The 22,285-nt window shown below is 41.5% G+C and overlaps 1 protein-coding gene across 6 annotated transcripts in view; it reads right to left on the reverse strand.

The window, feature by feature from the left end:
- The window catches only part of BACH2 (BTB domain and CNC homolog 2), a 230,420-nt gene that overhangs the window by 12,495 nt on the left and 195,640 nt on the right, over positions 1-22,285 (reverse strand). For all 6 annotated transcript variants that reach the window (XM_083497525.1, XM_083497524.1, XM_083497527.1 and 3 more), the window contains one exon: positions 4,756-6,303. In XM_083497525.1, the coding sequence (XP_083353651.1) occupies positions 4,756-6,303 (1,548 nt within the window). The remainder of the gene's footprint in view (positions 1-4,755; positions 6,304-22,285) is intronic.

Genomic DNA, 22,285 nt, shown 5'->3' on the forward strand with positions numbered 1-22,285 from the left:
CACATAATGTGGCATTCACTACAGTGTAGTTTTTTCTACATAGGAAAGCATAAAGAGCAACTATTTCATTCCATTTCTTTGCGTATGACATTTGCTCATAGAATTCTATAGACTCCACAGTCACAGGAATGTATCAATATCTATCCACACATTCTGCACAGTGGACTTCACCCTCACATCCCACCAATGACGGCCAAAGATGGCACCATATCAAAATACACACCGCTGCTGCAGGTCATGAAAGAACAAGAAAAGAGCTGCCAGAAAAAACAATGATTTGTTTGAATACACAGAAGCTGACCTTCGACACAGTGATGTGGACTATTAAGACTGCTGACTAGTGATTATGAAGAATGTTTGGCTTCCTTTTAATGCCCTTTGGACCATAAACACTCCACGTCAGATGTGAGTAACTGCATATATGTGTGACCCCCTCCGTGGAACTGCAGTAGAGTAAGGACCAGGAAGGAATTTTTTCACAGACATATTGGGCTGGGTCTGGGGGTGTTGCGTACTTCATGGCAAACACTCTAACTTTAGGGCAGAAGAAGCATTGGCCTGGATCTTTAGCAGGAATGGGCACAGGAAGGGCCCCCTTGCCCCATCCAAGTGTGGGATCTCCTTAAGGGATCTTGGAGGGCACTGCTTGTTGTCCAGCTCAGGGGTTGACAAGCAACCATGCCCCCTGCCAGTGACTGAACAAGGTCCACTGGAAGTGGTTCATGTCATGGCAGGTCCCTAACACTGGTACACTGCATCTATCAAAAGAAAGCATGTCAACCAGCAGGACGACTTGTTGATCAATGGATCATGTCCAATGCCTATGGCAATGGATACATGACCAGTGCCTATGGCAAACCTATATGACTGCAGTCAATAAGGTTGTGGCCTAATTACAATCTAACACCTGTCTCCTGGTCTTCATTCGCTGCCTGCACAAGTCCCTCCATGGCTTCTCTGTGCCTGGGTCTGCAATACACAGTCGCTCTGGAAGCTTCCCCAAATTACTCATTCAGAACAGAAATAGCTGATGTAAATGAAGTTTGCCCATATATTTGTTACAGAGAAGGAATGTAACATATTTGAAATAATTCATTTACAATATTGCAAAGCTCACAGATTTGGCACTTTCTTCTTTCCCTAAAAAATAAAACAAAAAGGAAGTGGTTGTTGCACAGCAGTTAAGATGTGGTGCCATTGTTAATTTTAGATTGGCCATGGACCATCTACCTATCCATTTGTATAAGCTGGGGGGGAATGTGTTTTCAAGAATCTATCAAACATTAACAGACCTTGAGGTGAGGTGACTATAAAAAGAGGATGTTTAAAAATAAACTGTTGCTGGTTTGGGTCTTGCACAGTGTAAATAACATCTTAACAAATGATCTGAGATGTTTCAAGATAGGAACAACTGTACAGGCTTCACAATTCCAGTGTGATGTTATAAACAACAACCAATAAGGCTAAAGAGAAAAGCTTTAAAGATTTTATGTTTAACATTTAAATAGCTGCACAAATAATCACTGCACATTTCTTTCTTCAGATATATGTTGTTTAAAAAACAAATCACAAAAACACCCTCCAGATATTTTTTTTCTTTTTTAAAATTCACAGCAGTGTCCTTCTTGGGAGAATGTACCTCATAAATATTGCAAGTCCAGACATGTGTACCTGCCTTCTAATGTCATTGCTATTCACAGTGAGCTGCATAGAAGGTGACATATAACAATGAGGGATGGTTAAGTTACCCTTATGACACACATACAAAAAGCATGAAATAAAAGTCATTCAAGATCTGGGGATTCCTTTTTCTGTGCATTACTGCACAAATGCTCTGTTATTTCATGAATTTCACAGGTATAATTTTGAAAAAGAAAAAAAGAAAAAAGGATGGGTGTAATTCAGTTCCTCATTTATTGTGCAGGGATCATCTCACACACCCAGGTTCACAAGCTATCCCCAACAGCAGCCAGCACCTGAGGGCTGTGCATTCAGTTAAACCAAGTTACGCAATGTCAACAATGCTATTGTGAACCAGGCCATGGTATGGCCATGGGTGGCTTCCTGTACATCATAATAATTACATGAATGATATAGTCTAGTGTTCAGTTAACGCATGGGGGCGTGAAGGGTGAAGGGGATGCAGGAAAGGGGAAAATGGCAGCCTAGGCCCCCTCATGTCCTCATCACTACCAGCTCCACTCTCAATCTTCCCATGTTGAGTTGGAAGGTCTGGGGAGGGATTCCTTGTGCATTTGGCAGAATGTGCTTATAAACTGCCATCACCCTTAGAAAAGTTTATGAGTGTTTTCAGCTAAATGCACTTAGAAGCCCCCTTCAGACCATTCCATTCAACATGGAAAGTTTGGGGCACAGGTGGTGGGAACAGGGATTTGCTCCCACATGATCTTTGAATGACTGAATAGGGCTTATAGTCAGACGGTATCTGCATTAAGCCACTTCCCGTGCAATTTGGGTGATGTCAGTGTTGTCTTGGCCTTTCCCCTCCTGGGGGAAAAAAAAAAACAGCTTTGTGACAGAGTGATTGAAATAACTACAAGCACACAACTGTATTACAGTGAGTGTGTTCTCAATATCTTGCTTTTTGAAATCCTGCTTTTATGCCTTAAACAGATTTCCAAAGCTGCACCCAAAACACAGGAAGACTTAAAAAATACAACTGAGGAGCCAATTTGTGTTGCTCCATTGGCCAGGAAAATGCTAACGCCGATCCAATCTCAAATTAGCTCTATGTGGTAGCATCCCAGCTTTGGAATAGCTTTGCCTCTTGAGACTAGGCAGTCATTGACACTGGATGGGTTGTGATCTCAAGCAAAAACCATTTTCTTTTACCAGGCCTTCCAAACAGCAGTGGCGATATGGTATTTGTTAGATAAAGGGATTCATATTTTGTTGTTTTTAACTGAAGTATTTTCATTTGAGTACAGTAATTTTTATTCCTGCTTTGTACTTTGGTTTTCACTGAAACCCACCCTGAAACCATGTGTTGAAGGGTGGGATGCAGGGCTCTGGTTGGAGAGCACCATCAGCTTACAAGCGAAAAAGCTAGATAAGATTAAGCAGTGGGTTCACACATTACTCATTGTTCTCTTAAATGTTAAACGCAGGTTTAGGTTTGGGTAGCTCTGATAATATTAGCTGAGCTATTCTGAAAATCAGGTCCTTCATATTCGGTTATGACCATACATATACACGAGTAGCTATTTGTAATGCAATTTGACACAAATGCTTTAGGACTGTCATTTAAGAGTTCATGGTTGGCCTTTAGAATTCTCAGTAGGCCAACTGAATTGTCTCACAGCACTGCCTTTGAGATATATTTCTTTTGAAAAGGAACATACCAACCCCAGTTATGGAGATGCTATTAAATGAAAGACAAGATGAATGCAATTCCCCTGGCACAAACAGTTCTTGGAAGAACAGCCTACTAATGCTTTCTGTCTTTCTTTAATATTCTCTAGAAAGCTTTTGCTTTTAAGATGTAGTAAGTTTAGATTTCACTTGCGACAGTCCAAAGGGAATATAACAAAAAGACAAAACAGCAACCCAGTTGTTTTAAAGTGACAGAAAGGACTGGGGTGGGAAGAGAAAGAAAGTCAGTATTGAAAAGAGATGCCTTCCTATTCTTTATAAATTTATAAACTGGATACTTCTCAAAGAGTACACTATCTCTACTATCTTCGATAAAGTTAGCATTAGTACATATAAGAAGTCCGACTGCTGAATCTGAAGTTAACAGCATTTCCCTTTTTCTCCATTAAACTCTTTATTCTTCTGTTATGTCCCTCCAAGGGTGATAAAACCAATAGGAAGAAAAGAAAGAACTTGCCAACTACATTAAATAACATGCAGCACTTGCCAAAAACATTTTGGTGCCTGAGGCAGAGATTTCCCCCACCCCAGCAGCAGTAAAGCTAAAATAAAATTGTAAATTATGTAACTAGCAATTTGCTACTATTTAAAGGTGGCCAGATTTTGCTGCCTGAAGTGCCACTTCATATTATCTTCTGGCAGAGAGCTGATTGTGACCATATGCCAATACTTAGCTAGATTTGGGTGGAAAATAATTCCTGTGTCTGTATGATCATATCCTTCAATCCATGAGAACTTTTTGAGAAAGGACAACCTGCCAATTCACACAGGGTCACTATACTTGAAAATGGACACTGGGAGAAATTTTTCTGGGAACAAATCCATTTTTAAAAAAAGAATTCAGAATTCAGGAGGTGTCCATGAAGAAAAAAAGTGGACATTACAGGGCTTTCCCCTGTCCTGCAGTAACAGATGAGCAATTATACTATATCCATCCCTTTGCATAGGCACTGCCCTCTCTGATTCAGTTTTGGTGATGAGTATGATTAGCATCACATCTTGGCACACAAGCAACATATACAAAAATATTTTGTACCAACATTCTTGCTGACTATAGTTAACACCAAGCAGCACTCTGCAACTATGGTTAGAAGCAGATCACAAACTGTAGTTTGGGTGAACTATAGTTAGCAAAAAGAAAATGCTTTAGGGCTGCAATGAACCTTTTAATATGATGGGTCTTTACTGCCCCCCCTTATTTCATGCATTTCCCCCCATTAGCCTGACTGCAATGTCAACAAAAAGTGAGGTAAAACAGGCTATTCCCTGCCTCTGTTTACAAGGAATGCCATTTAAGAGAACAACAGGCTTACTGAACTGGTAACAAGACGTGTTAACAGGTGTACTTATCACAAGCCCTACCTCATGTCCTCTGTCTTGCACAGGACATGATTCACTGTCTGCTTCAGAGAACGATCCAGACTCATCGCTAGAGTTTGTTCCATAGGATGGCTCACATTTTATCTGGGGTCTGACTTGGTTGTACATTCCATCTCCCATCACGCTCGGCTCCTGATGCTCAGCGGTCAGGAACCGAGTTCCTTGGGAACAGGGGGAAGATGAAAACTCGCAGAGAGGGAGGCTACATGGCGAACCCCCGCTGCCATCCTCCGCGTATGAGTAGGAGGAACATGAGCTGGAGGTCCTCGTTCTGGTTTCTAGTGGAGGAGAGCGAGGGCAAACTTTAATTGGCACTGGGCAGCTGGTGTTCGGCCGCATCCGTCCTGGTAAGAGATCAGCTGCCTGTCCAATGTGAGAATAGGTCTGGCAACTGGGAAGGGACTGGCTACTTCCTGCCCAGAGACCCTTTGGCACAGTCTCGGTGAGATCTTTGTCCAAGCTGCTCATGCCAGAATATGAATGCACCGAAGTGTTTACTTGGTCACAAACATTTGAAGAGAATATAACACTCCTCCTGTCCACCTCACCTTCCTGCTTACAGAGACCTTCAACAAAGCCAGGGCCCCTGAGAGGCGATCCCACGGTAAAATTGGAAGCATCCTTCTGAACAGCTTGGGAGAGTCCATAATTCCCTGTGAAAGGGACATAATCAGTTTTGTGGTCACCCTGAGTTGTCCCCTTATCGAAAGGGCATGCTGGACTCCTGGCAAAGTGCTGTTGGGAAGTACTGGGGAAGCCAACTAAGTCTACATTTTTTGTTCGGTTGAAGAAAGACCTTAGGCAGGAAGGGGAGGAAACACTTTTAGACCTGTCAGCTCCGGTGGGACTTGGCTGCTTCCGGTCCATTTCAACATCCCCCTCTTTATCCCTGATGTCAGGCTCATCTCCAGAGAGGCAAAGCGTGATGTTTTCTTCATCATTCTCCTCACTCCTAGGCTCACTTTTAATTTGCCCTACAGGAAGCTCTGGCTTGAGGCTATCGCCAGAACTTTCTTCACTGAATGTGCTTGCAAAACCTGAGGTACTAATGTGTGATGCGTTGTAGACATTCTTGGTACAAGCCATCTGGTACTTCTTATATCTGGGTAACCGCGTCACTGCTTCTTTGTCCAAACTGTCCTTGCCATCGTTCAAGATATCAGAGTCGGGCAGCATCCCTTCTTCCTTGTCCGCTCCCGAACTGGCCGATTCAAAGTTAAAGGGCTCTGGGTGCGTTCTCTCCCTTGGGCAAGAGATCTTGGAAGTCTCCGACTCCATTGTCTCCTCCTCTTCTCCCTCAGAGTTCTCGTCTTCATGCATCCGCTGGTAGGTGGTGTCTTTTTTGCACAGAAACAGGCCATCTTCATTGTTCAGGAGTTGCGTTTGAAGGAAGCTGAAGCAAGAATCCTCCAGGTTGTGCATGCGCAGGAACTCTGCACAGTGGATGACCTCTCGTATGTTTTCTCTGCTGAGTAACAGCTTAGCAGTGTAGGCAAACTGTAACAATGGGCCAAATCCCCTGGCAGTGACCTGCAAAAGAACAAAAACACAGGGAAATTGCCAGCATTACCATCAGCATTGCTATTGTCCCAAGCCCCTCAAGTGTAGTTAGATAACTCAACAGTTCTAATGTCCATAAATACCACCGTCCAATAGTTAATCTTTCCTTAAGTCAGCAGTAATGCTACTTCCAATCATTAATGCTGGCTGCCCTGTTGCTGCTTGCACACTTCATATTAGAGGATGAGCTAAACATCACTTCCAACAAATGACTTAAAGAGAGATGAGATATGTGGCAAATGGTATTTATATGTTTAACGAACTCAAGAATGCTGCTAAGTTTCCAATGAGTGCACGAATCTCACCAATTTCACAACATTCCCATAATCTAGGCTGACTTCACTCTGTGATCAGAATAAATTATGCCAATTACAAAATCCTTTATTCTTCTTCAACAGTTTATCGGGTTTTCAAAGAAATGGAATATATTATTATAATGGTTAGTTTAGTGAAAACCAAGTCCCCTACGCTGGAACAATGTAAGTATTAAATGGTACTAATAAAAAGCTGGAGAAGGGCATGGGGTTTGTCTGAGTATGCAATATAAGTGGGAAGACAGAGAACATTAAGCATGGAGACAACTTGAATAATTGTATAGGAAACTATCCCACAAATGCTGGAGTCTCTGGTTGAGTTCAGATAAGGATTTAGTTAAACACTTATATTACATCATGGTTTCTCTAACAACACAGGGAAGTCGGCTATAGCCTCCCAATACACAGTGAAATACAATGTTAACATGCACCTGCTTCCCCAGATTTCGGCATCGCTGTGAAGAAGTAATAATTCTAGCCTTAACCATGTAGTTGATTGAATTCACTCTCAGATAGATCTATGGTCTACAAGTGCTCTGGTGCATCGAGTTCATTCACCTAAATAAATTTGACTATGTCAAAATTAGGGGTGTATGAGGAGATGATGATGATGATGATGATAAGGTTTCTATCTTTGCACTGTGTTCCCCCTTCCCTAAAACAACTTGGGAACTATCTCTGCTGTGAGCCTGACAGGAGGAAAATGTGATGATACGTAATAATGATGCCTCTGAAATAGGTTCCTGCGTTGCAGTTCGGTTGGACCCCATTGCAGTTGGGGTCCCTTCCAACTCTATGATTCTATGAAGTGACTGGCTAGCCAGAGCAGCCCCCTCAGATCAGGCTGGCTCAGGACGTTTTGCTGTATGAGGCAAAAGATAAATGGCACCGTTTCCGAAGGCACATACATAAGCCAACTGGAACTGGTGGTAGAATCTTACTACAGTACTGATGAAAGGACAGTGTATTCAACTGCAGTTGAGGGCAGCAGGCTATCATAGGGGTCATGGCACTCACAGCTCTCTGCACCTCAGCTTCTGCCACTTGAAGCAGCTGCCTCACTGTGCCTCAGCTTAGGGCTGGCTCTGCCTCAGATAATATATGTATTCTATGAACAATTTGTAAAACTCAGATATTAAAAATGCCACTTGGGTCTTCAGCACGACTATTTGCACTAATAACAGTCCAAACCAAAGCAAGCACTTAATAGCCTGTGTACACTAGTCCACTTTGTGATTTCACTTGCTTCTAATTAAGGTTTTTGCTTACTGTCTCAGTCTGGCTTTAGTTAAAGTGTGTGCGTGTGTGTATAAATAACCTGGGTGGCGCTGTGGTCTAAGCCACTGAGCCTAGGGCTTGCCGATCAAAAGGTTGGCGGTTCGAATCTGCACAACAGGGTGAGCTCCCGTTGCTCTGTCCCAGCTTCTGCCAACCTAGCACTTTGAAAGCACACTAGTGCAAGCAGATAAATAGGTACCGCTGCAGCGGGAAGATAAACAGCATTTCCGTGCGTTCTGGCTTCCGTCACGGTGTTCCGTTGTGCCCAAAGCAGCTGGCCACATGACCGGGAAAGCTGTCTGTGGACAAATGCCAGCTCCCTTGGCCTGAAGCAAGATGAGCACCACAACCCAACCCGATAGTCACCTTTGTGTGTGTTTGTGTGTGTGTGTGTGTGTGTGTGTGTGTGTATACGTATATGTATACATATACATATCTGTAGTTATCTAATGCAGCCACTAGGTGGGAGAACTGCAAAACAAGTAGAGTCTTGCATAAGAGCTTCCAAGTACCGGGTATGTTTTAACCAGCGCCTCTTGCAATGCCATTTAGGCAAAATAAAAGAAATTTCACTGACTCAGAACATTCCACGGTACATTTTTCTTTCAAGCTGATTCAAGACTTTCAGCACCCCAAAAGCATGGCATTTGAGACATTTGCTACATGTGTCTTCCTCCAGAGGATATTGCATGCAGTATTGTGATGTTGTTCACATTGCATCCTAGACAGCTGCTTGCTCTTAAAAACAAAGGGCAAAAAAATCCAGGAGGGGGGAAGCAGGGATGTAAGAGGACTGAATCAGTGTGGCATATTTGTATCTACAAAAATCCTGTATCAGTAACAACACAGCACCAATTTACAAGAGGCGCTGGGTAGTAACGCTGTATTTTGAAGTACTGTAGCAGGCGTCTCTGCAAATTTAAAAGATGCCCTCAGGGAGGACTCTTAGAAGCATTTCAGACCAGCACTAATGTTTCAAGTACATAAACAGCAACTTTCATGATGAATGCAAGCAAGGCTTGCTGGCAAGTGTGGAAGCTGGCAGAATCTCAGTAGCCTGAAGCTGTCTAAATATTGATTTGGCCTTTATTGTGGGTCCACCAGCACACTGCCTTTGGAACTGCTTGTATTTAATTTGCTGTGACAAGAAAGCAGATATTCAGGGACTGCAAAGTGCTTATAAATATTGCACATTTTAAAGAGGAAGGTTTAAAAGCTGCATACATTACATCCACACACTTGTTTTCTGTATATGATGGTAAGGGCTTTTCGCGGTGCAAACCCCTTCCACCATTTCTGGGCGAAACTTAGGTATGCTACAATGACAGCATAACAAAGAGAATACACAATGGGATGCAACATCTTTCTGCAGCAACAATGATGAGAGTAAAATAGCAGTTTTTAAAAAAAATAATAACCAAGGGGTGCCAAATGATTAAGATATTCCATACGTACAACAGAGCAGCTTTCACCTCGGACCCAAATGTTAACCTGTCAACTCAGCCCTAAAAATGTCCACATAAAATGGGTGTTTCAGAAAGTATGTCACTAGTCTCCTTAGTTGCATTTCTTTACTGAATACCAAATTAGGTTGCAACAACCTCAATTCCTAGGAGCTTGTGTGTGGGTTTGTGTAAGCTCTATTTTCATCAAAATGGCCATGCAGAGGATGTTTTGCCCAAGAACGCACATTTCAGTTCAGCTGCAATCCAGACAAACAACCCCTCCTTCCTTTTTAGTGGCTTAGATTAGTCTGCAACCTTGTGTGAACTTGCATACTTAGCTGTGCAGTACAAAGAATGTTGGATTTCTACATGAGAGATCAAAGTTCAAATCCCTACTCGATTGCTCGGACATTTGCTGAGTCTCTGCTACCTTGCAGGGCAGCTGGGGAAGTTAGAATGAAATAAGGACATAGCATATTTCACCATTAGAGATACAACCATACTTCATACTACTTGGCTCAGAAAGTAACTCTTTAACTCAAAATGCTTGCACTAAACATAAAAAAGGCCTTCCAAGCAACATCTCTCTCCACTCAGATTTTGAACTAAGCCAGAGAAAAACTCAATTCCTTTCCCACTGTCTCTCACATAAGACACCAAAACCTTCTGCCCCGCTCCCTCCCCCCTCCCCGGAAACCCTCTCTTCCTCCCTCCCACTTCTTTGCCTGGCTGCTTCCAGAAGAAGAGGAAGTGTCTCCATCTTCCTTTTGCTTTTGAAGTGCTGTCCTAGAAGCTAAAAGGCCTGGGTGATGTAATTTCCCCCAGAGCTACTGACATCCACAGCAGTAGTTAGGTGAGGGTTTAGAGGCTAAAAGGTGGCTAGGAGATGAGACTTTTTGCACACCTGATAATCTCGTCACAGTGAAATGAGATCCAGTTTGAGTAATCATTTGTCTTGGGATCAACAGATTCCAAAATGAAAGGTTGGGATCTGCCCATCATTACTTGCCACAAGCCCTTTGAAGCAATCTAATTAACAATAAATAACATGAGAGTGCTGAAGGGAGGTTTTGGTTCTCAACATTTGATTCTTGGCATTTATGGTTTCATTGTTTTCAAATCATAGAATTGTAGAGGTGGAAGGGACCATGAGAGTCATCTAGTCCAACCCCCTACACTGAAGGAATCTTTTGCCCAACATGGGGCTTGAACCCACAACCCTGAAATTAAGAGTATTATGATTTGCCAACTGGGCTATCTGAAATCCTTTGGAGTGGTGATGAAAGAAAATGAAACTTCCCCAGAAGTAGACCAAACACAAAACATTTCAGCAACTGTGGTCATCAGTGAGTGTCTTCTGTGGCAACTTTTAAAGGCCTTTTGAAAAGCTTTCTATTCTGTAGGTATGTAGATACAAAAATTTAATAGAACAAAAGATACCATGCTGGTTGTCACCCACGGAAGCAGTATCTCTCAAAAAGATAAATATGAGGACAAGTTGGCCAACATATAGATAGCTCTTAATCAAAGTGGAAAATCAATTAAAATTAAGAAAATTTGAATAAATTAGAGAAAAGATAACAGATTGGTTACAATATTTTCAATTAAATGTTAATTTTAAGGAGGATAAAAAGACTGGACTTAGTTATACAATATTCAGATTTCAAAAAGAAATTGTAGAGGACAATACCAAATTACTGAAGAAAATGTATAGCTTGCTGCTAGAATGGGAAACAAAGGATGAAGCGGTTAAATGTGTGATGATAAAGTGGGCAAAAGATCTGGCATATTTTTGGGATATAGCAATATATATTTTTAAATAAAATAAATAAATACACCCCCCTTTCCTACACTTGTTTCTGACATATTTTTGGGATATAGCAATATATATTTTTAAATAAAATAAATAAATACACCCCCCCTTTCCTACACTTGTTTCTTTCAGTCAATAAAGTGCTTCCAGGAAATGCTCCTAAGCTCCTCCATTCTCCTGAGAGGGGCCTGATTCAGCCTGGAGCTGGTGTAATGATGAAGAGAACATTGCCCTTCTCTCCACCCTGGCTGGTGTGAGTTAGCAAGACTTGGGATGAGTCAGTAGATCATGCATGTCCCTCCCCACCTTCCACTAGGATGTGGGGTGGGTGGGGAAGCCCTATTGTGCTAGCAGGAGTCCTTGTGCAGGCTTCCTCTAGTGGGAACAGTTAGCTGAACCCAGACCCTAGTATTCAACTTGGGAAGGCTTGTCTGTGATGGCAACTGTTTAGAGGACCATTCCATTCCATTCTCTCCACCATTCCATCGCTCTTGGTTATGTCTCCTTTATGTCTTGCTTATACCCACTCACCTCCTTGGGTGCTCACCTCACACACTGGGGTGGTGGTCCAGTTGCTTGCCCATAATGCAATGTTCTTTATCTAGCATAAGAAGCCATCTATGACCATGCACAGATGTAAACACTAAGTAGAGCTTCCAGAGCAGGCTGTGGGATCATCATGCGCTCATGACTTCCTATCCTTCTGTTCTCAGGCACAAATTCCCTCTAACCAGCCATGTTCAGTGTTCTAGACAACTCTGAAGGTTCTCGAAGCAAGTTTGGGGCAATGCCAGGTTGGGAATGGCTGAATACGATGCTGAACCTAGGTAGAGATGCAAGTGGAATTTGTGTGCGGATTCCTGAAGCTTAGTTAATTTTTATGCCTGTGCCAGCCTGAATTTCTACTTGCTTCATAGGTGGTTTGCCTTTCCCCCCTCAGCTCTATTAGTCAATTTACTTAATAGCCTCACTTGGCATTTTCCTAAAGCTACAATTTATATAATAAACCAGTCCCTAGAAATAGAAGATAAGCTTAGTGACAGTTAACTCTGTTTCTATTTTTCCCCCACAGCCTTACAAAAGTCTCTGGGATTAAACATGACTTCTAATCTCATTTGCTGTAATTAGCATACTTATTCTTTTTTAAAAGCCAGGGTGCTGGTGTAATGTGTGGGGGAGACCAGACTGAGGAGGGTTTTTTTGTGGGTATATTCTGCTACATCTCACTAATGCAACAGTGCATTAGCGGTGGATTTAAACTGAGCCGTCCACACATTGTTCTGCTTTATTAGTTGTTCTGTGATTGGAATTGTGTTATTGTCATCAGGAGAAGCACTCTTGCACTATAGTGCAACAATAGTAGGACAGGAAAAAAACCCTGGGACATTTGTGATATGAAAGGTTGCAGACCTTCAGCAGGATGTTACACAACATGCGGTAACTGGAAATGAGGATTTCATACTGTGTCTGTAACTAGTACCAAATGCGCTCAAAGTGTAATTTTATTACATTACAAGTTAAACAGACCAACTTTTTATTACAGTCATACCTCGGGTTACAGACACTTCAGGTTGTGTTTTTTTGGGTTACAGGCCCTCCAAAACTCGGAATTACTGGAACAGGTTATTTCCGGGTTTTGGTAGTTGCGCATGCGCAGAAGCACCGAATTGCAACCTGCGCGTGTGCAGATATGCCGCTGCGGGTTGCAAACGTGCATCCCGCACGAATCACGTTCACAACCTGAGCGTCCACTGTATTATTATTATTACCTCTTAAAATAAGGCAGAATTTTTCATTTGTGAACTTTGTAATTCAAGACCTGCTATGCCAAACGATCAGCTTTTTCACCAAATGAAAGACAGAGAGCAGTATCTGGCACCCCCACCCCAATGCAGAGTTACTTACATGCACATTTTATGCAGTGATTTTCACTCATTTTTTAAAATCGTTATATGTCTTAATCTTTCAAAACATGTGTATACACACACACACACACACACACACACGGTGAGTCCTTTAAAAGAGGCCCCATGGATACAGAGTACACATGTCCCACAGGGCCTCTTTTAAAAGACTCACCCTGCATATATACAGTACAGAGATATTCGGAAAGAAAGAACACCCACAATAGAGGACCAATTACTATGAGGAAGATTGTATGAAGAAAAAGCTTTGCTTTTTAGCCTGGGACAAGTACTATTCACCCGAATATAAGCTGTTCCTGCAAATAAGCCACACCTTTAAAATTGAAGGGGAGGAGACAATATCCAGACTGCTGCCGGGGGTGGGGGGGGTGGGAGCCGTGCCACTTTGCTGGCAGCGTAAGATCACGAATATAAGCCACACTTTAACTTTTCACTGTTGGAATTTTGGGGGGGCTGAGTGTGGTTTGTATTCAGGCCAATACGGTATACTAGTTCACTTTGTCTCAGTTTCTTATGTAACCTCTTTCTATTTTGTTCCAGGGAATTGGCACATATATAGCGAACACAAATGGTACCACTTTGCATATGCATACTTATAATCAGATACATTAAATTTTAGGTGCTTACCAAGCAGTTATGAAGTCAGATTAAAGGATAGGATGCGTATAAAATGGACCAATGGACCAGCAACCTTTTAAAACTCCTTAACTGTGACAAAATATTTTCATCCAGACAGACAAGTCTGAAGAGTGTTTCCTGAGGATCTGGCTCTAGTTCTTTAAATGTAGTGGCTTAACTTTTATTTTTTTAAAAAAACCAACAACTTGAAAATAAGAGCATCTCTGGATTGTAGTCTAAGTAAATAAAAAAAAAATAGTTTACACAATTGGGAGAAGGATGAAGATGAGGAGTGGAGATTGTTATACCTTTTTGTGAATCCAAAAGCTGGAGACAAGCTATCAAGGGGAATATAACATTTTTGTCATATTTTTAAAAAACACATTCAAATTCTTGGGCAGTGAAATAGACCCACATCTGAAGAGCCACTCTGAGGGAAATAACAAAGAAACAGTTTTTGTGCAAACCCACCACTGATTCTTCAACTTATTGTGCAGAGAGGCCATTTGCTTTCGCTTTTTCTACTCAAATCAGGATTCAGCTTGGAGATTTATGCAAATACTTTTGACAGCATTCTGGAAAACACACTCTGGTGTATTTTGCAGTGAAATTAAGCCTTCATGGCAAGAGCCCTCCAGTCAGCATCTGCTAGTAAATGTTGCTGAGTAGGCTGGGGGATGCAGATTTTGTGTACGTTTTAGCAAAAACTACACTTAGTGAGTATGCATCATAGCAAGCGCATCAAGCAAGGACCGGAAAGCAGAATTATACCCGGACCATTATAAAATATCCAAACATGAAAACGCCACCAGGAATTTTTCGATAAATTATTGACTGTGTGTGCTCAAGACTATGTACAATCAGGAGGCTAACATTTCAAAAGGAGGCAATGTTACTACTGAGCGGCAAAGAAAAAAAAATATTGAGGAGAAAAACACTTGAATCAGCAACACAACTAGACTATTCTAATGTTCCAAATGGTGGGAACTTCAGCTGGGCTACTGAAGATATCCACTGTCAAAAGAGGATTCCACTTGACTAGATAACAAGGCAATTAAAATCATTAACTGGTAGGCTGCAGCCATGTATAAATATCCTGTTTTCCTGCAGGCCTTTATATACCATCCAAAACAACCATAAAGTGATTATCTATAGCTTTCAATTTCTAGTCTTTTGGGAGAATCTGAAACACCAATCCCTTATTTCCCCCCATTCTATCCCCCACCCCCGAATTTGGCACTTATTGTACTTTGTTCCTATACTCTTAGTGATTCTCAAGACTGACGCTGCTTGCATTTTAATTCATTCTTTGCATGCACATTGTCAGCATAGCTCTGCTGAAAAAGGGGGTCATTCTTCAGTGGTGCCCTCAGCTTAAATAGGGGCTACACCCCCAAATAACAGATCATTTGGATTGTGCTGCATACTAGTATATAACACTTCAGCCATGCCTTCAACATTTTGAGACAGAAGCTTTAGAACAGCAGTCTACTTACATAATGAACAACGCCTCTTCTATAGTCATTTCTCTCTCCTCAGTAGGAGTATAAAGAACATTTTTTAAAGGTACTATTAGCTCAAAAGCATTCTACATCCACTTGATGGAGAAAGACACAAAGGGCACACTCAAACTTAAGAGTGTACTTGCTTTCAGTCATGTTTGGAGAGAAAACAACGGGGTGTTTAGGCTTACTCTGCATTTTTTGTGGAATAGGTGCTGCTGCCCAGGCACCAACATTCATGCTCTTAACTGTGTATTTTTTGCATACTGTTTAGCTTCAACTGGATTAGAACTCAATTCTTGAGGCAGAGGCTCTGTCCCCCAACACCAATCCCACAAACACAAAACCAGGGCAATAGCAGGCACAATGGAACCAGTCAGGAACAAGGGAATAGAAAAAGCAGGGTCTGGGTCAGGATGGTCCAACTTTTCATACCAAGTGAACCGCAAGAGTACTTTTACATGGAACCCATGGGCACACTGCCTTGTTGCCTGAACCCCTTATTCCTAAGTACCTCTGCGTTCTCAGGTGCACACTCCTTTGCAAGGTAGCCACCTGAGCTTGAAATTTCTGGCATCCACCATCTGAGGCTGAGAGGAGATTCCACCTGCCTCCCCCTCTGACTTGCAAAGGAGGTTCTTTTGCCACAGATGAACTGGAGCTCTGGAGACAAGCCTGCTGAAAACTCCTCTAGAAGCCTAAGGTCTCCCTCATCAGGGTTGGAGATGGGAGACTTCACAAGCTCTCAAGTGTCTTCTGACGTTCTAGGCAGCCTGGATGTTTGGCGTTGGAAGAGACATCCAGGTCAGGTCAGACCCTGTATGACACCTACATGGCCCACCTACTGCCCCCTGCCTAGTTAAATGCGCTTAAGACCAGTGGCCTAAGATCTGAAGTTTTCACTGTATTTGCATCATTTCTACTGATGGAAGGGACTTATCATGAGTAAAGGGGGCTTTTCATGAACAAAAGCTGCTTCCACTCAGTAAGGAAAAGCAGAGGGTTCAAGTCACTAACTGACATGGCGTAAAATCAGACCCTGGGAAATCCTATCTTGTGAATTAATTTGGGGGGAGCTGGGAAAGCATCTCCAAGAGTCAGGAACCAATTAATTTTGGCCTTCCCTTGTAGCATTCACTACTTTGTGTTGTCTATAGGCACTATGCACATACCCTCTCCTTGCTGACATCTACGTTTCCAATTGTCTAGACCAGGGGTTGCCAATCTGGTCCCTACTGCCCACTAGTGGGTATTTCAGGATTCTAGGTGGGTGGTAGGGGGTTCTACGGCACAAGCTGAATCCTCCTTCCATCGAGCACTGGTGGGCAGTAAGGAAATTTTACCATCAAGAAAGAAGCATTAGTGGGCGGTAGGAATAAAAAGGTCTAGACTGAGTTCTTGAACAGAAAGGACCAGAAGGTGGCAGGTCTTCCCTTTGACCAGCACTAGACAGCTATTTCATCCAATACAGTTTCTCCGCTTTTTTAACACCTAAGAGATAATAGCAACTGTAATATAATTCAGATCATTATCTTGTTGTTTAGTCATGTCCGACTCTTTGTGACCCTATGAACCAGAGCACGCCAGGCTCTCACTTCCCCAGATCATTATAGTTTTAGATTAATGCCATCGGACAGAAATCTTTCTTTCTAGGCTATTGTTTGTGGGGTTTCAACTGAGAATGATAAAACCATTTTGCCAGAGAAAGTGTGTATGCATATGTGAGAGGAAAAGAATATGGAGTGCATGTGTGAGCAAGCTCAGGTTCCATCTGTTAAGACAGGATCATGCTCACATTGAATTTATATTCCAATTGCTTTATTGCTACACTAGAGTGTATCAAAAAAAGAAAGGAAAAAAAGCTACAGTTCTGGCAGTCAGTACCACTACAGCTGCTCATGCTTATTAACAGCATAAATAAACTTTTAGAGACACTCAAAGAAAATAACTGCAATTAACGCTGTCTGAATAAAATAATGAACAGCAAAATGATATTCGGATGGTTCATTCATTTACTTCCGTACGATGAAAAACATAGCCTTCTGCATGCTGAATCATCTTATATTTAGTAATTAGAAAATTAATATCATGGTTTAGTGCCTCTTAACTAAGACGAGGTCCTCATTTGGCAAATTTAGTGGCTTTATAATTCCTTTCCTTATTGCATGCATCTCCTTTACTTCAAAATACAAGGAAGAGGACTATGAAACAGATCTTGACATGGCAAAAAGGTGATAAAATTGGGAAGCTATTCTCAGTAGAAAATGAATACAAGTCCGGGGGGGGGGGGGAGTGATACACCTACAAACCTGAAGAGGAAGAAATGTTGGGAGAGGGAAGGAGGGAAAGAGAATTCACATTCAGCAATTCAGCACTAACCAAAATTTAGCACAGCGTAAAAAAAACATTTGCCTCTCTGGGAGCTCTTTCTTTCTCCTTCGATGACAACTGAAGCCTTGCTGGCTATTACACCCCCCACATGCTTCTACATCTTTGGCAGATTGCTGGCTCCTGCTTCTGAAGTGATAGGTAGCCTCTCTTTCTCCTAGACAGCTTCAAGAAAAATAGGTTTTTGTTTTTATGAGCATAATTTGTCATCTTGCTACTGATGTCAAAGTAAAGTGTTATTCTCTCCCCCCCCCCCGCATGCGCCCGTTTCTTTCTACCATAGACAGCAGAGAAGGAAACAAGAACAAATGATCAACACCTTACAAAACAACCATTCTATGTTGTTACAACTATAGTAGCATACAAAATCTGCAAATCCATGCAAATCCACACAAACCTCAAGAGTGGAGTCATGTCTTCTTTTTTTTAAGTGCTTAAGATCACTCTTCTAAGCACCACAAAACTTAGTTAATTTAATTAAGGCTAATTTTAAGCTGCTCTCTGTAGCATTAATTATGTGACACTCTTGACATTCTTTATTTGCACAAAGCCCATTGAAGGCTTGAGCTGGTGGACTTTTTTTGAATACTGACAGCAGCAGAAAAACGTAGGGTTTCTCTGATCACCAAATTTGGTTTCCGAATCAGCAAGTCTATTAAACTCAAATTCAGCCATTTGTTTCTTTATAGATGAATTGCACTGGAATATAGTTTGTATGTGTTTGTGCCTATGGATTCAAGTGGGAAAAATGGAAATTAAATTAAGCTATCTTTTTAACCACTACTGACATGGCAAATGTTTATGTTTTTTAAAGAAAGAACAGAACGAGATATACCTCTTCTAAAATGAGAAAACAGATAATGGAGGCTTAGATTAAAATGGGCCAATATGAGTTAATAGGTGCAAGCCTGGTTACTTTGAGGAACAGCAACTTGGTGTGGGTGGGTGGGGGGAGAAGTTAGCATTTTGCTCACATGAAGGACATAGGTTGAGGTCCATATGTACTGATTGCTTGAGAAAAATTTAAATGAATTGGAACCAGACAAACTCTAGAAGACCCAAAGACATTGCAGCAAGCGGAAAAGGAGAAAACAACAAAAAGCTATGGAGGAGCAAATCCCTTTTCTGCCCAGTATACTATAAAATATTACAAAATAAATGCAAATCCAACTTCACATTTATCTACTTCATGGTTCTTCTGCCATCTGCTCTATTATTTATTTGTTCATGACTCCCCTCAACTTCCTTTTGTTGCATTCAACTCAACAAATCACTTTCACAGCATTGCGCGTTCATGTCTAACTCTTAAACAGCAAATCACTGGGGGGTGGGGGCGGCAAATCACCCTTCTTTGAAGCTTGCCTGCACAAGGTCAGGATGGCGAGGATGCAACCTGAAGAATAAAACAGAAGGGCACCGCAGCACACTCTCGCCCTGACAGACAGAGCACAAACCATCCCTCTTACAAAGGCTCCTTGCTAAAGTGCTGCATTTCCTGCAGTGGAAACCATAAATTCTTCCGCATTCCATTTGCCTTTCAGTTTTCCCTTTGCTTTCTAACAGCATCCCTCTTTGGCAGCATAAGTAGGTCAAATGTGGCTTGTTCTGAAGTGTTCTCTTTCAGTGAAGAGCTCATTGTTTCAAAGGCACACTTCGGGTCAACTCCAACGCCATGGTTTCCAATTCCCCCCTCCCCCCCTGCTCATGAAAAGCGGTAGAGAATGTCACCAGCAGAGACTCTTGAAGTGTTTACTATAGATAGTATATTTTAGTTCAGATGCCCCACTCCCTTTTATTTCCTTCAGAGGGCTCTCACTAAGGTTAGAAAGCTGAAACACATGGCAAATATATTGTTATTGGAGATGGAATGCTCTGCAAGGCATCATCTGGCCATATGGTTTAGGTATGTCGCATTACACTTTGGGGGGGGGGGAGATAATATTAATACTACCAACATGAATACTACTAATAATACTGATCATTAATCCTGATGACAGATTATACTACAAACCACTGTAATACTAGTAACTCATATATCACCAGTATGAGTTTTGAATCAGAATGTACACGTGTGTTCCCTCAACTTCCTCCCAAATTACTTTCCTTTACTGTTATTAGTAAGACATATAATACACTATTAATCCTGGGAACACATGCCATAACCAAAGGCTGGAGTTTGGTATAACATTTGATAAACATGGCATCAAGGGAAAGAATCACAGATGTGACAATACAAAAGAAAAGTGATACTATATGCTGGTGATTTTATCACATGTTACTACTCCTTAATACCAACAGTAATGGGGTTTTTTTCAGGGATTGTGAATGAAATGACCCACATTTTGTTTTCGTATGTTTAATTTTTATCCAATTGTTTTGTTATTTCTTTATTTGTACTTGATTGCATATAATTTTTTTTTAATGTAATGCAATTCTAGAAATAAAGGACCAAGTCAAGCCATTGGTCCAACTAGCTCAGCACTGTTTACACTGACTGGCAGCAGCTCTCAAGGGTTTTAGAAGGGAAATCCACCTGGAGATACCCAGGGATTCAACTGCGCTACCACTGAGAAATAGCCCCTCCCCTTGACTGGGGAAGTTTAAATGTTTATGGGAGACATGTGGACAAAGGAAGCAGGATTTTGTAGAATGGGAACTATTTCCCTCAACCCCTCCCTTTCTGCCTCTGGTTTCACTATTATAACCTACCCCACTCCTATTATATTAAAAGGTGATATTACAAAGGAAGTGGAACTCAGTTATTAAAAATAAAAAGTCCCCCCGTGGTTTTTCTCCTGTTGTATGTGTGTGCTACCTTCCTAGATATTTGAATTAATACTTGCTATCTTCCAGAATATCTGCCTCTCCAAGTTATGGGCTAACCGTTTCAGGGGAGAATAGCTTCCCAGCAGGAGGTGATAACTAATCAGTGTTGATGAGAATAAACAGTGAGGGGATGGGGGTGATCCTATAAAACAATATTTTTTCAATGGGAGAACTTCCAGGGGCAATGCTGATTGGTAGAACTGGTCACACCTGTGCGGTACTATCGGACGAAAGACAGCTTCTTGTAAGGTTCATAGTTGCACAATGAACTTAATAGAGCCTGGAAGTTGGTTTCATCTCAATCTCCATCTGAAAGGAAGTCTCTCTCTCTCTCTCTCTCTCTCTCTCTCTCTCTCTCTGTATTACTAATTATTATTTACATTTATTCATAAATGCTTTATGTAGTAAAAAAGAAGGGGAAGCGGAAACAGATGACATTGCCACTATTTCCCTGCTGACTTTTTATTTTAATAAAGCTGTAAACATCCTGGAAGCTTTGATTCTGCTGCCTAGAAATCTCAGGGATGGGTGGGAAGAAGCAGGTTCATCCTAGTCCAGCTTTGGCCTATACAGCTGAATTCCATTTTTTTTCTCCCAGCCAAGAATGCTACATTTTCACATGCTTCTGAAAGCTTCCAAAATAGAAAGTTTCCTACATATAAATACTATGGTATGCATATGAAAATACAAATCTTTCAGATGAAGGATGCAGCTTGATGAGATGGTGCAAGGTCCTGACGTTTGCTTTTTTTATGCTTAAAACAATCATGGGGCTGGCAGACGTGGGGGAGAAATAGGGCCAGGGGCGCGGTGCTGGGGAGGAGATATTTAACCCTTTATTCCTGGCAAGGCTTTCTTGGTTTAAATCCCCACCTCAACACAAAGCTCTGCTTATTTTGCCCTATGAAAGAAAATGTGTAGGCACTTTACAGGTTTGGAGAGAGTCGGTCTAAAAAAAAAAGATTAAAAAATGTATGACACATTTCAGAAAGGCTATATAGGAGTTATGCTTGAGACAAGGCATATATTTTTTTACATGCAGGAAATGATGAAACATGAGGATCGGGCTAGTTCTTTCAACAGTATAAAAGGCAGATGAAATCTCCTTGAATGAATTTCTAACAGAAAAAATATCCCCTATGGAAAACGGAATAGAGAAACAATGCCGGGTATAAGAAATCACTGGAGAAAGCCTAGAGTTCAGTTTAAATCAGTGCGCCATGTACAAGCACTGTCTTACAAATAGGATTATTTAATTTAAACCTTAGATCTGCCTGGTTCCATTACTTTAAATGGAGCCTGTCATATCTTGACTTCATTATAAACCAGGGTTGTATTACAATTTGCGCTTAGGTGATATCACCGCACGGATATACAAAGCAAGGAGCAGCAAATAAATAAACAAACAAATAAAATTACACAGCAGTGGGTAAATAGAGCAAAGTCACTGCCTTTCTCTGAAAGGCAAAGAGTCATCCTGCTAAATGAGGATCCAAGCTGCCCTGCACGAAGACTGTTACTAATAAATAAAAGACCTCTGGGAAAAGTGCTGAGCATACGCAGGATCTATTTTCAGCTTGCATCAGCAGCTGCTACCCCTGGGATCACATCTTTACGCATACCCCAACACCATATGTAATCACTCGAGTGCTGCAACCAGTAAGATAATGAAAGAGCGCAGCATAAATCTACACTTGAGTGGAATGCTAAATGAGGAAAATAATACAAAAGGGGGGAAATAAACCACATTTTCAAGTCATTAGGAAGAAAGACTTTGACATATGAAGTGTTGCAGCCATTAATAGCACTTATCATATAGAGTGGAGACAAAGAGACAAATTAA

This window comes from Podarcis liolepis, assembly GCF_965112155.1.
Source record: "Podarcis liolepis genome assembly, chromosome: 3".
Lineage (NCBI taxonomy): Eukaryota > Metazoa > Chordata > Lepidosauria > Squamata > Lacertidae > Podarcis > Podarcis liolepis.